This window comes from Salvelinus sp. IW2-2015, linkage group LG6.1, assembly GCF_002910315.2.
Source record: "Salvelinus sp. IW2-2015 linkage group LG6.1, ASM291031v2, whole genome shotgun sequence".
In the NCBI taxonomy this organism is placed as follows: Eukaryota; Metazoa; Chordata; class Actinopteri; order Salmoniformes; family Salmonidae; genus Salvelinus; species Salvelinus sp. IW2-2015.
The window spans coordinates 8,453,935-8,469,325 of NC_036845.1; the positions used below are offsets into that span (position 1 = coordinate 8,453,935).

Genomic DNA, 15,391 nt, shown 5'->3' on the forward strand with positions numbered 1-15,391 from the left:
TTGGTATTACTGCACTGTTTGAGCTATAAACACAAACCTTTCACTGCACCTGTGATAACATCTGCAAATCTGTGTCTGCAATCAATAAACTTTCATTTGGATTTGATTATGAACAAACGGCACACACACACCCTGGTTCAGCATAATTTCTCAGACAGACGAGAGAGGTGTGAGGAGGTGCTTTAGGAGACAGATACAAACAAACAAGTTTGGAGAGTTGGCAGTGGGAGATAAGCCTCCTGCTTGTTGGACTGACTGATCAGCTTACAAACTTCTTCAGGCTAGGGTCTATTTTTCTCCATTTCCGCCTGACTGACGTGCCCAAAGTAAACTGCTTGTTGCTCAGGCCCTGAAACCAGGATATGCATATAATTGGTACCATTGGAAAGAAAACACTCTGAAGTTTGTAGAAATGTTAAAATAATGTAGGAGACTATAACACAATAGATATAGTAGGAGAAAATCCAACCTGAAAAAAAAAAGATTGAGAGCCCATGTTCTTCCAATGGAACGTATAGGGAAAAAATGTAATCTAGCTCCCAGTATGCAATTCATATGGCTTCCACTGGGTGTCAGTAGTCTTTGTTCAAGGTTTCAGGCTTGTTTCTTCCAAAACGAGGAAGAATAATGAGTTTTAGTACAGGGACTCAGACTTGGAAATCTGTCTATGCTCGTGCAACGAAGAGGATGCGCACCTGTTAATATCTCTTTCCTATTGAACATACTTCTTTCCATATGAAATATTATAGTTTAATTACATTTTAGGGTATCTGAGGATTAAATAGAAACGTATTTTGACTTGTTTTAACAAAGTTTAGCGGTAGCTTTTTGGATTCCTTTCTCTGCATGTTGAACAAGTGGATTACTCAAATCGATGGAGCCAACTTAACTGACTTTTTGGGATATAAAGAAGGATTTTATCTAACAAAACGACACTACATGTTGTAGCTGGGACCCTTTGGATGACAAATCAGAGGAAGATTTTCAAAAAGTAAGTGAATATTTAATCGCTATTTGTGAATTTATGAAACTTGTGCCGGTGGAAAAATATTTTGATGGGGCGCCGTCCTCAAACAATCTCATGGCATGCTTTCGGCGGTAAAACCTACTGTAAATCGGACAGTGCAGTTAGATTAACAAGAATTTAAGCTTTTAACCGATTATAAGACATCGTATGTATGTACCTAAATGTTTAATATCCATAATTTTTATGATTATTTATTTGAATTGCGCGCCCTCCCGTTTCACCGGAAGTTGTCCCGCTAGCGGGACCCCTAGCCTTAATTAAAGGAGAATTTACCCCTAAAACTATGTTGTTTGATGATGTTTCCACTTACAGTGTACCTGAACTGTTGCCAAGCAACCAATGTAGGTATTTTCAGCAGCCTCTCATTAGCTTAGCATACTAACTTGAGTGTCCAAAGAAATCCATGAGCAGATGTTAAAGCCCCAAACTAACTTGAAGTTATTTCTGTCCAAGTTCTATCACCATATTATTATGTGGCCAGATTTGCTCAATCACTTCAATGGACACATTTCTGCTGATGTTCCACTTGGGAGAGATGCATAGCTCAGAGGAAGAGGGTGAAATGTCAAAACAGCCTAGAAAGAGGTGATTTGACTTTACCAAGCGTGGCCATATGCTAAGTGATTACTTTCCAAAACCCGGACTCAAAAATATCATAATTTCTCTCTTCTGAGAGCTTTCACACTCACTTCACTTCAACTCACTCACTCACTTCACCTCACTCACTCTCACTCACTCACTCACTCACTCACTCACTCACTCACTCACTCACTCACTCACTACTCACTCACTCACTCACCTCACTCACTCACTCACTCACTCACTCACTCACTTCACTCACTCACTCACTCACTCACTCACTCACTCACTCACTCACTCACTCACTCACCCACCCACCCACCCACCCACCCCACCCACCCACCCACCCACCCACCCACCCACACACACACACACACACACACACACACACACACACACACACACACACACACACACACACACACACACACACACACACACACACACACACACACACACACACACACACACACACACACACACACACACACACACACACAATGTATATGCACACACTCACTCACACACATACAAACAAGCAAGTGTACACCACTCACTCAAGTGCACAAAAATACACACAACACACACATACAGTACACACAACCTTTTTATAACTCCATGTTCCAGCCTCTAAAGATTAGTGTCACTTTGACATTTTCACTGCTCTAATATTACCTGAACACAAACACCCCCCTCTCTACTACTCCCTCCCTCCCGTTGTGTTCTCCTCCATCACCACCCCTCCTTCCCTCCCTCCCTCCTTTCTCTCTTCCTTGGCTCAAGCATATTACTGAGGAAATTGGGGCCGATGGAGTCTGTCACTGTATGACCTAGAGCTTACAGAAGAAAAGGAGAGAGAATAAGAAAGAGGGGGAAGAGGGGAGGGAAACAGAGAAGGGTGCGGAAGTGTAGAGGAAACAGGTAATGGGAAGAGGAGCGGGAAACAGAGGGACAGAATGGGCAAAATGGAGAAAGGGGCACAGAGCGAGAGGGAAAGCAAGAGAGAGGGACTCAAATTAAATTCCCATCATGTCAGGGCAGAGCAGGATTCAGTAGTGTTTATTGGCAGCTCCTAGCCTCAGGGAAATTACATTCTGCTGCAGAGCGTGAACACACTGACACACCCCCACCCACCCACCCACCCACACACCCACACTGATAGACAGCAGTTTGTGTCCTAGGGGGTGGCCGCTGAGGAAACCCACTCACGTCAAGTCACTCTAGACGCATGACTGGGTGTGGGGGTGGATGGGGGAGAATTTTTTTATTGTATCCTAGGCTAGCCCATGTCTCCTCTCTTAGATCAAGATCAACCACACCAACACAAGTCTGTTTTAACGTAGTGACATGAAGATCTAACGTAGCGTTATGAAGGTTTAACGTAGTGTTATGAAGGATGAAATTGTTCCACTCTACACTGCTGCTTTCCATAAACACCACTGAGGTCAGAACATCTGGAGTTGACATCTGTGACAACATAACTAACATCTCTCTTTCCCTCTTTCTAACCCTTCTCTCTTTATCTCTCTCTCCACTCATTTTTCTCTGTGTCTCTCTCTTTCACTCTCTCTCTCTCTAGGATCATGGTGAGAGTGCAGCAGGTACAGTGGAGAATGATGGGAAGTCGAGTTTCTTCTGTCAGCTGTGTGAAAAACAGTACCTGAGACACCAGGAGTATGACAACCATATCAACTCCTATGACCACGCACACAGACAGGTAACAAACATACACAAAAACAAAAGCACAAACATGCAAACCTCCCCTCACACACACGCAGACCAAGTCTTCCAGTCTCATCCTACACAGAGAAACGTAAAATAAACATAAAGCTGTTGCTTAGTTGTCATTGTTCTGAACATGAATTACAGCAGCCCAGAGTAAAGGCTTTGTTGTTGCCAGCGGCAAAGACATGAAACAAGCTATAGGAGCGGCAGAGAGACTTTAGCCATGGGCATTGTACCCACACATACACACACACACGCACGCACACACACGTATAGACACACACACCAGTTTCCGAGCTGTAATGTAGAGACTGGTGAATGTAGCCTATTTGTGCTGGCTGTTCTGTTTGTGATTCAGAGGCTGCCGCTATAAAGACACACGTCTGTTCTTCCTGTCAGGGGTAGTGAAATAAACATGTTGGGATTGTATAACACTACAGAAACACATTACACACTGATTACATACTGTTGTTCTTTTATGCCGCGACCGTTTGTGGTGGCATTCTGTCATTGCACCACACTAGGAGGGTTAGAATGCTGATCTATCGGTAGTCTAAACTGTGGCAATTAATGGAGGCGTTTTCAGTCTGAGAGTCTCCTCTGGCACTAGAGTCCTGCATCAGGCAACAACAACAAAAACTGTCAGTGGTCCTGGATTTAAGAGAGAACTTGGGTAAATACAATGGGGGAATTTCACTTGACATGTGGACTGAAGATTTTCCCAAAAATAGGCATGGTGGGCTTTTGGTTTCTCTTCCTCTAAAAACAGAAATAAATCATTCTAAATAACAAACTGGCTTTATTTACAAATTAGTAAGAATGTCTCACCCCATGTTCAAGAATGTCTTTTTTCCAATTTATTCAGATTACAATCGCTCACTTTCAGTTATTTGAAACTAAATCATCTCCAAAATATCATAATTTTTTGAAACAAAGCGATTATTATTATTATTATTAACCATGCATTATAATGATATAAAAGCCCCTTAGATATTCTCACAGACCAGATTTGCCCTAATGAAAAATGCCCCTTACATATTCATTTAGAATCCTCCAATCCTCTAAATGTAATTCTTGGCGGAGAGTCACGTCATTGGCGAGAGTCAGGCGGCATTGGCAGAGTTGAAGAGGGCGAGGAACGAGATGGAGTCACAATCCATGCCAGGCAAACATGCAGATGATTATTTCAAATACATTTTAGTTGCAACAAGTTCGATCGGGTTTAAATCAGGAAACCTACATGTAGAGATGTAAAAAATATTTGTAGATATACTGTAGGCCTACCGTAGGCGACATGAGCCTAACTAGTGTTGAGTACTGTGCTGTTAAAGTGTTGTAGGTCTTGTTTATTTAAATGTATTTTACTACATAAAGGTCTACTTACTGTACTGGCGTCTTGACCCAGTTTATGCCCTCATTTTCATTGCAAACCATAACGAATTACTATGGGAATAAATGGAAGAGGCAAGTGGAAGGGGGAAAAAGTAAGGAACTTCTCTGTTGGCCCTGGAGGCCTTTTGAAAACATGTTTTCACAAGGGCTATTAGCAGGATAATAGACATGATGTGGTCCCAAAAACACCTCTCTGACATAGGGTCCAGCATATGTCTTGGTGATGATCGGGCTCGGGCCGATTCCGGTGTGAGTTATCTGGCCCAAATGTATTACTTGGGGCTCGGGCCGATTGTGGCTACTCTCAGGCACGGGCTGCTTTATATAATTAACATTTAAATATTTATTTATTTTTCCATATTTTCTCATTGTATCTATGATCCAAAAAATGTATTAACATTTCAATTTAATTATTCCTGTTTAAGTAGTATTTTAGATACTTTGTGCAAGGCAATTGATCAGCATTAAAAACTTTGTGAATGAGCCACCCGAGTGGCGCAGCGGTCTAAGACACTGCATCGCAGTGCAAACTACGTTGCTACAGATGCTGGTTCGATACCCGTGCTGGCCGTGACTGGGAGACCCATGAGGCGATGCGCAATTGGCACACCAGGGGAGGGTTTGGCCGGCCGGGCGGTGGGATTTTGGTTTCTCTCCATCTAAAAACAGGGAGAAAACAAGCGTAGCAGGCTGTTCTGCAAACAACATTTCTAGGATGGGCTATTAGCAGGACAATAGTCTCTTCAACCATTACAAAGGATAGTCTAGTAGCTCGGCTACTGTAGGTGTGAACCCCCCCCCCCCCCCKCAACTTGCAATGTATTAAGTACTCTAAAGTTTMACYTTTCTAACTCCAAACCTCATGCAACCYCAAAARGTRYGATCAASCATATACTGTACAGTATTTATGCTTTCCTTAATACCAGTCCACACAAGTTTCTTCAACTGTCTTCTGACTATGATTAGAGCGATGTTGATTGCCTTTGCCGATCGATGATCATCTTCAACCATCAGTGAGTCCATCTTACCGAGTCTAAAACCAGATTTGCCCCAACAAAAAAATACATCAAACCCTACAAATATATACATTTATCATTAACCCTGATTTGTAATTGTAATGCAGGTGTTTATTTCGTTATGGATCCAAAGCTAATTACTATGGGAATAAATGTCACTGAATGACATGTGGTCAACTATTTCAGCACCGTTTCGCGCTGCTCTGAGACCAGCATGGGGACTGGTCTGGATAATTTAGTCAATGAGATAAAAAAAAAAAAACAAGAGAACACACATGGTTAATGTTCTGGATGTTTTTTTTTACAAATAATAATACTTTTTTATATATACACTACCATTTAAAAGTTTGGGGTCACTTATAAATGTCCTTGTTTTTGAAAGAAAAGCAAATTTTTTGTCCATTAAAATAACATCAAATTGATCAGAAATACAGTGTAGATATTGTTAATGTTGTAAATGACTATTGTAGCTGGAAACGGCAGATTTTTTAATGGAATATCTACATAGGCGTACAGAGGCCCATTATCATTAACCATCACTCCTGTGTTCCAATGGCACATTGTGTTAGCTAATCCAAGTTTATAATTTTAAAAGGCTAATTGATCATTAGAAAACCCTTTTGCAATTATGTTAGGATAGCTGAAAACTGTTGTACTGTTTTCAGCAGTAAAACTGTCCTTCTTTAGACTAGTTGAGTATCTGGGGTGTTAGGTTAGCCTAGTGGTTAGAGCATTAGACTACTAACCGGAAATTTGCAAGATCAAATCCCCGAGCTGACAAGGTAAAAATCTGTCGTTCTGCCCCTGAAAAAGGCAGTTAACCCACTGTTCCTAGGCCATCATTGAAAATAAGAATTTGTTATTAACTGACTTGCCTAGTTAAATAAAGGAAATATATAATTTTTTTTATAGCATCAGCATTTGTTGGTTCAATTACAGGCTCAAAATGGCCAGAAACAAATAACTTTCTTCTGGAACTCGTCAGTCTATTCTTGTTCTGAGAAATGAAGGCTATTTCATGTGAGGAATTGCCAAGAACCTGAAGATCCCGTACAATGCTGTGTACTACTCCCTTCACAGAACAGCGCAAACTGGCTCTAACCAGAATAGAAAGAGGAGTGGGAGACCCCGGTGCACAACTGAGCAAGAGGACAAGTACATTCGAGCATCTAGTTTGAGAAATAGATGCCTCACAAGTCCTCAACGGGCAGCTTCATTAAATAGTACCCTCAAAACACCAGTCTCAACATCAACAGTGAAGAGGCGACTCCGGGATGCTGGCCTTCGAGGCAGAGTTGTAAAGAAAAAGCCATATCTCACACTGGCCAATAAAAATAAAAGATTAAGATGGGCAAAAGAACACAGACACTGGGCAGAGGAACTCTGCCAAGAAGACCAGCATCCCCGAGTTGCCTCTTCACTGTTGAAGTTGAGTCATTACCCTTCCTCTCCTTACCTCTTATTTTCTAGTGCTTTTTTCCAGGTCTATGGTGCTGGAGGGAATAGCAGCTGTTTTATGGGATCCTGACCAATTGTGCTATTTTGTGTGTTTTTTTGCGCTGATCTTAACTTCTTTTGTACATAATGTTTCCGCCATCATTTCCTATGACTGAAAAGAGCTTTTGGACATTAGAACAACGATCACTAGCATCAATTTGGATGAGGATTTCTACTTCAATGAGTCGGGTCGAATGACATACTGCTCATCCCGGACCAGGCCCAAATCCCGACACTCAAAAATGGAAGAGGCGGTGTTATAAAGGCCAGCGTGCGGGATACCTGACAAGACTACGTCGGCGAGTGGGTAAACCACCTCTTCCCTCGAACGTGCAATCACTGGAGAATAAACTGGAGGAGCTCCTTTCAAGACTATCTTATCAACGTGATCTGAAGAACGGTAATATCCTATGTTTCTCTGAGTTGTGGCTGAACAAGGACATGGAAAATATAAATCTAGCTGTTTTTTCTATACATCAGAAGGACAGAACGGCAGCGTGGGATAAACTCGGGGGGGGGGGGGGTGTCTTTGTTAACAAGAGCTGGTGTGTGGTCTCTAATATTAAGGAAGTCTCGAGGTTTCTGCTCGCATTAGTTAGAATATCTCATGATAAGCTGTAGACGATACTATTTACAGAGAGAGTTTTCATCTATAATTTTCATAGCCCTCTACTTACCACCACAAACCAATGCTGGCACTAAGACCGCACTCAACGAGCTGTATAGGGCCCTAAGCAAACACGAAAATTCTCACCCAGGGGTGTCGCTCCTAGTGGCCAATGATTTTAATGCAGGAAAAATGAAATCCGTCTTACCTTATTTCTACCAACATGTCACCTGTGCAACAGAGGCGGAGACCTCTAGATCACCTTTACTCCACACACAGAGACACATACAAGCTCAACCTCCATTTGGCACATCTGACCATAACTATATCCTCCTGATTCCTGCTTACAAGCTAAAATACACTGAGTTAAAGGCTAGAGCGGGAAACTAATCCAGATGCGTATAAGAAATCCTGCTACGCCCTCGGACAAACCATCAAACAGGCAAAGCATCAATTCAGGACTAAGATCAAATCCTACTATACTAGCTCTGACGCTCGTCGGATGTGACAGGACTTGCAAACTATCATGGATTACAAAGGGAAACCCAGCCATGAGCTGCCTAGTGGCCCAAGCCTACCAGACAAGCTAAGAATACGTGAGAATGCTGTTCATTGACTACAGTTCAGCGTTGAAGACCATAGTGCCTTCAAGCTCATCACTAAGCTAAGGACCCTGGGACTGAACACCTTCCTCTGCAACTGGATCCTGGACTTCCTGACGGGCCGCCACTAGATGGTGAGGGTAGGCAACAACACATCCACCACGCTGACCGTCAACACGGGGCCCCACACGGGGCCCCTCACGACACCAACACCATAATTAAGATTGCCGACGGCACGGCGCTGGTAGGCCTGATCACCGACAACGATGACCCAGCCTATAGGGAGGAGGTCAGAGACCTGGCAGTGAGGTGCCGAGACAACAACCTCTCCCTCAACGTCAGCAAGACAAAGGAGCTTGTCGTGGACTACAAGAAACGGAGGGGCGAGCACGCCCTCATTCACATTGACTGGGCTGTAGTGGAGTGGGTCGAGAGCTTCAAGTTCCTCGGTGTCCACCACACTAAGGACCTACAGTGGGGAGAACAAGTATTTGATACACTGCCGATTTTGCAGGTTTTCCTACTTACAAAGCATGTAGAGGTCTGTCATTTTTATCATAGGTACACTTCAACTGTGAGAGACGGAATCTAAAACAAAAATCCAGGAAAATCACATTGTATGATTTTTAAGTAATTAATTTGCATTTTATTGCATGACATAAGTATTTGATCACCTACCAAACAGTAAGAATTCCGGCTCTTCACAGACCTGTTTAGTTTTTCTTTAAGAAGCCCTCCTGTTCTCCACTCATTACCTGTATTAACTGCACCTGTTTGAACTCGTTACCTGTATAAAAGACACCTGTTCCACCACACTCAATCAAACAGACTCCAACCTCCACAATGGCCAAGACCAGAGAGCTGTGTAAGGACATCAAGGGAATTAAATTGTTAGACCTGTACAAGGCTGGGATGGGCTACAGGACAATAAAGCCAAGCAGCTTGGTGAGAAGGCAACAACTGTTGGCACAATTATTAGAAAATGGAGAAGAAGTTCAAGATGACGCGTCAATCACCCCTGCGGTCTGTGGCTCCATGCAAGATCTCACCTCGTGGGGCATCACATGATCATGAGGAATGTGAGGGATTCAGCCAGAACTACACGGCAGGACCTGGTCAATGACCTGAAGAGAGCTGGGACCACAGTCTCAAAGAAAACCATTAGTAACACACTACGCCGTCATGGATTAAAATCCTGCAGCGCACGCAAGGTCCCCCTGCTCAAGCCAGCGCATGTCCAGGCCCGTCTGAAGGTTGCCAATGGACCATCTGGATTGATCCAGAGGAGGAATGGGAGAAGGTCATGTGGTCTGATGAGACAAAAATAGAGCTTTTTGCTCTAAACTCCACTCGCCGTGTTTGGAGGAATAGCAAGGATGAGTACAACCCCAAGAAACACCATCCCAACCGTGAAGCATGGAGGTGGAAACATCATTCTTTGGGGATGCTTTTCTGCAAAGGGGACAGGACGACTGCACCGTATGAGGGGAGGATGGATGGGGCCATGTTATCGCGAGATCTTGACCAACAAGAGCATTGAAGATGGTCGTGGTGGTCTTCCAGGCATGCAACGACCCGAAACACACAGCCAGGTCAACTAAGGAGTGGCTCCGTAAGAAGCATCTCAAGGTCCTGGAGTGGCCTAGCCAGTCTCCAGACCTGAACCCAATAGAAAATCTTTGGAGGGAGCCAAAGTCCGTATTGCCCGCGACAGCCCCGGAAACCTGAAGATCTGGAGAAGGTCTGTATGGAGGAGTGGGCCAAAATCCCTGCTGCAGTGTGTGCAAACCTGGTCAAGAACTACAGGAAACGATGATCTCTGTAATTGCAAAACTAAGGGTTTCTGTACCAAATATTCAGTTCTGCTTTTCTGATGTATCAAATACTTATGTCATGCAATAAAATGCAAATTAATTACTTAAAAATCATACAATMTGATTTTCTGGATTTTTGTTTTAGATTCCTTCTCTCACAGTTGAAGTGTACCTATGATAAAAATTACAGACCTCTACATGCTTTGTAAGTAGGAAAACCTGCAAAATTGTCAGTGTATCAAATACTTGTTCTCCCCACTGTATCATGGTCCAAACACACCAATACAGTCGTAAAGAGGGCACAACTATGCCATTTCTCCCTCAGGAGGCTGAACAAATTTTGGCATGGGCCCTCAAATCCTCAAACAATTATACAGCTGCCCCATTGAGAGGGTCTTGACTAGCTACATCACCACTTGGTACGGCAACTGCTTGGCATCCGACCGTAAGGCGCAACAGAGTGTAGTGCATACGACCCAGTACATTACTGGGGCCGAGCCTGCCATCCAGGACCTCTATAGCAGGCGGTGTCAGATGAAGGCCATACAAATTGTCAAAGAATTCAGCCACCCAAGTCATAGACTGTTCTCTCTGTTACCGCATGGCAAGCGGTACTGAAGCGCCAAGTCTGGGACCAAAAGGCTATTGATCCGCTTCTAACCCTCAAGCAATAAGACTGCGGAACATGCTACTTGGACTATTTGCATTGGCTACCTTTCACCGGCTCTATGCATACTCACTGGACAATACCCACACACTCACACATACTACACTGACACTCCAATACACACATACACAAGCACATGCATATTGACGCCACATACACACACACACTCACTCAGACACACTTTCACGCCCTTCACATACGCTGCTGCTACTCTGTTTATTATCTATCCTGCTTGCCTAGTCACTTTTACCTCTACCTACAGTGTCTTCAGAAAGTATTCATACCCCTTGACTTATTCCACATTTTGTTGTGCTACAGCCTGAATTTAAAATGGATTAAATATTTTTTGTCTCCCCCATCTACACACAATACCCCATATGACAAAATGAGAAAAAAAATATCAGTGTTTGCAAATATCTCATTAACATAAGTATTCACACCCCTGAGTCAACGCATGTTTGAATCACCTTTAGCAGCGATTACAGCTGTGAGTTTCTGGGTAAGTCTCTACGAGCTTAGCACACCTGGATTGTACAATATTTGCCCATTATTCTTTTCAAAATTCTTCAAGCTCTGTCAAATTCATTTTCAAGCCTTGTTATAGATTTTCAAGCATATTTAAGTCAAAACTGTAACTAGGCCACTCAGGAACATTCACTGTCTTCCTGGTAAGCAACGCCAATGTAGATTTCCGTTTTAGGTTATTGTCCTGCTGAAAGCTGCATTCATCTCCATGTGTCTTGTGGAAAGCAGACTGAACAAGGTTTTTCTCTAGGATTTTACCTGTGCTTAGCTCCATTCTGTTTCTTTTTTATCCTAAAAAACATCCCAGTCCTTAACGATTACAAGTATACTCATAAGATTATGCAGCCACCACTATGCTTAAAAATATGGAAAGTAATGGGTTGTGTTGGATTTTCAGGGCATAAAGTTAATTTCTTTGCCAGATTTCTTGCAGTTTTACTTTCGTGCCTTATTGCGAACAGGATGCATGTTTTGGAATATTTTTATTCTGTACAGGCTTCCTTCTTCTCACTCTGTCATTTAGATTACTATTGTGGAGTAACTACAATGTTGTTGATCCATCCTCAGTTTTCTCCTTTTACAGCCATTAAACACTAACTGTTTTAAAGTCATCGTTGGCCTCATGGTGAAATCCCTGAGCGGTTTCCTTCCTATCCAGCAACTGAGTTAGGAAGGACACCTGTATCTTTGTAGTGACTGGGTGTATTGATACACCATCCAAAGTGTAATTAATAACTTCACCATGCTCAAAGGGATATTCAATGTCGGATTTTTTTACCCATCTACCAATAGATGCCCTTCTTTGCGAGGCATTGAAAAACCTCCCTGGTCTTTGTGGTTGAATCTGTGTTTGAAATTCATTGCTCGACTGAGGGACCTTACAGATAATTGTATGTGTGAGTCATTCAAAAATCATGTTAAACACTATAGTCCATGCAACATATTATGTGACTTGTTAACCACATTTTTACTCCTGAACTTATTTAGGCTTGCCATAACAAAGGGGTTGAATACTTATTAACTGAAGACATATCTGCTTTAAGTTTTTAATAAATGTAATTAGTTCTTATTTCTTCTTACTTTTTAACTATGCATTGTTGGGAAAGGGCTCTTAAGCATTTCACTGTAATGTCTACACCTGTTGTATTCGGCGCATGTGACAAATAAAAATGTTTCTTCTATTCCCTCTTCACTCCTCTACTCTCAGGTGGTCTAGTCACTCACAGATCCGCTCCCTCTATGATTGACATAAGTCCTGTCACACACACACATTCTTCTACAACTAACCTTGTGGAGAGACAAAATTCAGTTCCATTCAAAATCCTATTTTCCTTAACCCTAACCCTAGCTCCTAACCCTGACCCTAAAACTAACCCTAGCTCCTAACCCTAACCTTAAACCTAATTCTAACCCTAATTCTAACCTTAACCCTAAACCGCCTAGAAATAGCATTTGACCTTGTGGGGACTAACAAAATGTCCCCAGTTGGTCAAGTTCTTGTTTGTTTACTATTCTTGTGGGGAGTTCTGGTCCAACAAGTACAGTTAATCATGTCCACATACACACGGATAGAGAGTTAGTTATGCATTATGTATGCATCTGAGTAGGAATATGATTAATATTTCTCACATACCAGCATTTGGCATCAAAGACTCAAAGCTCCTTACTGTACGCTACCTACACACACACGTACGCAGGCACGTGCACATGAATACACCAGTGTAGACACGTAGACATGCACGCATGCACTCAAACACACATAAACACTCCCCCCCCACACCCCCCCCACACGCCGCCAGGTGGTGCCTGCAAGTAACGACACACTTTTAAAGGAAGAACATGTATATTTCAGTCATTAATCTTCCTCTCCTTCCTTATTCTTAATCTTCTAGTGCTTTTTTCCAGTTATGGGTGCTGGAGGCATAGGAGCTGTTTTACGGGATCCAGCAATTGTTCTCTTTTGTGTTGTTTTTTGCGCTTAACAATAATATATCCCCATACATTTCTGATGACGAGACCTACATCGGCGGGTGTAAACTAGCCGTTCTTCCTCGAACGTGCATCACTGGATAACTGGAGGACTCCGTTTATAATCTCTTATCAATGTGATCTGAAGAAGTAATATCCTATTTTCTCGGAGTTGTGGGAGTAACAAGGACATGTAAAAATATATTAGTGTTTTTCTAATCAGGACAGAAGCAGCGTGGGATAACTCGGGGGGGTATCTTTGTACAAGAGCTGGTGTGCGATTCCCTAATATTAAGGAAGTCTAGAGGTTCTGCGCATTGGTTAGAATATTTGATAGCTGTAGCCATACTATTTACCAAGAGAGTTTTCATATATCATTTTCAAGCCTCTACTTACCACCCAAACCAATGCTGGCACTATTGATATTGACGCCATACACACACACTCACTCAGACACACTTTCAACCTTTCACATACGCTGCTGCTGCTACTCTATCTATCCTGTTGCCTAGACATTTTACCTCTACCTACAGTGTCTTCAGAAAGTATTCATACCCCTTGACTTATTCCACATTTGTTTGTGTACACTGAATTATAAAATGGATTAAATATTTTTGTCTCCCCTCTACACACACTACCCCATATGACAAAAATGAGAAAAAGTGTTTGCAAATATCTCATTAACATAAGTATCACACCCTGAGTCAAGCATGTTGAATCACCTTTAGCAGCGATTACAGCTGTGAGTTTCTGGTAAGTCTCTAGAGCTAAGCACACCTGGATTGTACAATATTTGCCCATTATTCTTTTCAAAATTCTTCAAGCTCTGTCAAATTCATTTTCAAGGCCTTGTTATAGATTTTAAGCATATTAAGTCAAAACTGAACCAGGCCACTAGGATTCACTGTCTTCCTGGTAAGCAACGCCAATGTAGATTCGTTTTTAGGTTATTGTCCTGCTGAAAGCTGCATTCATCTCAGTGTCTTGTGGAAAGCAGACTGAACAGGTTTTTCTCTAGGATTTTACTGTGCTTAGCTCCATTCTGTTTTTTTTTATCCTAAAAAACATCCCAGTCCTTAACGATTACAAGTATACTCATAAGATATGCAGCCCCACATATGTTAAAATATGGAAAGTAATGGTTGTGTTGGATTCATAGGGCATAAAGTTAATTTCTTTGCCAGATTCTTGCAGTTTTACTTTCGTGCCTTATTGAAACAGGATGCATGTTTTGGAATATTTTTATTCTGTACAGGCTTCCTTCTTCTCACTCTGTCATTTAGATTATATTGTGGAGTAACTACAATGTTGTTGATCCATCCTCAGTTTTCTCTTTACAGCCATTAAACTACTGTTTAACATGTTTTTAAATCCGAGCGGTTCCTTCCTTCCCAGCAACTGAGTTAGGAAGGACACCTGTATCTTTGTAGTGACTGGGTGTATTGATACACCATCCAAGTGTAATTAATAACTTCACCATGCTCAAAGGGATATTCAATGTCGGATTTTTTTACCCATCTACCAATAGATGCCCTTCTTTGGAGGCATTGAAAACCTCCCTGGTCTTTGTGGTTGAATCTGTGTTTGAAATTACTTGCTCGACTGAGGACCTTACAGATAATTGTATGTGTGAGTCATTCAAAATCATTAAACACTAGTCCATGCAACTATTATGTGACTTGTTAACCACTTTTTACTCCTGAACTTATTTAGGCTTGCCATAAAAGGGGTTGAATACTTATTAACTGAAGACATATCTGCTTTAGTTTTTTATACATTTGTACGGCCGTTGAAGGAAGTGGACCAAGTGCACGTGGTGAGCGTACATTTCTCTTTTTATAAAAAATGTCGCAACAAAACAACAAACAAAACAACCGTGAAGCTTCAGGGCTATAGTGCATAACAAAAACTACCAACTGAAAGAGAGGGAAAAATAGGCTACCTAAGTTAATGATTCCCAGATCAGAGACAT

General features: G+C 42.1%; 1 protein-coding gene across 1 annotated transcript in view; it reads left to right on the forward strand.

The window, feature by feature from the left end:
• The window catches only part of LOC111964634 (G patch domain-containing protein 8-like), a 63,093-nt gene that overhangs the window by 30,405 nt on the left and 17,297 nt on the right, over window positions 1–15,391 (forward strand). The window contains 1 exon segment of the mRNA XM_070443949.1: window positions 3,186–3,323. Coding sequence (XP_070300050.1) covers window positions 3,186–3,323 — 138 coding nt within the window.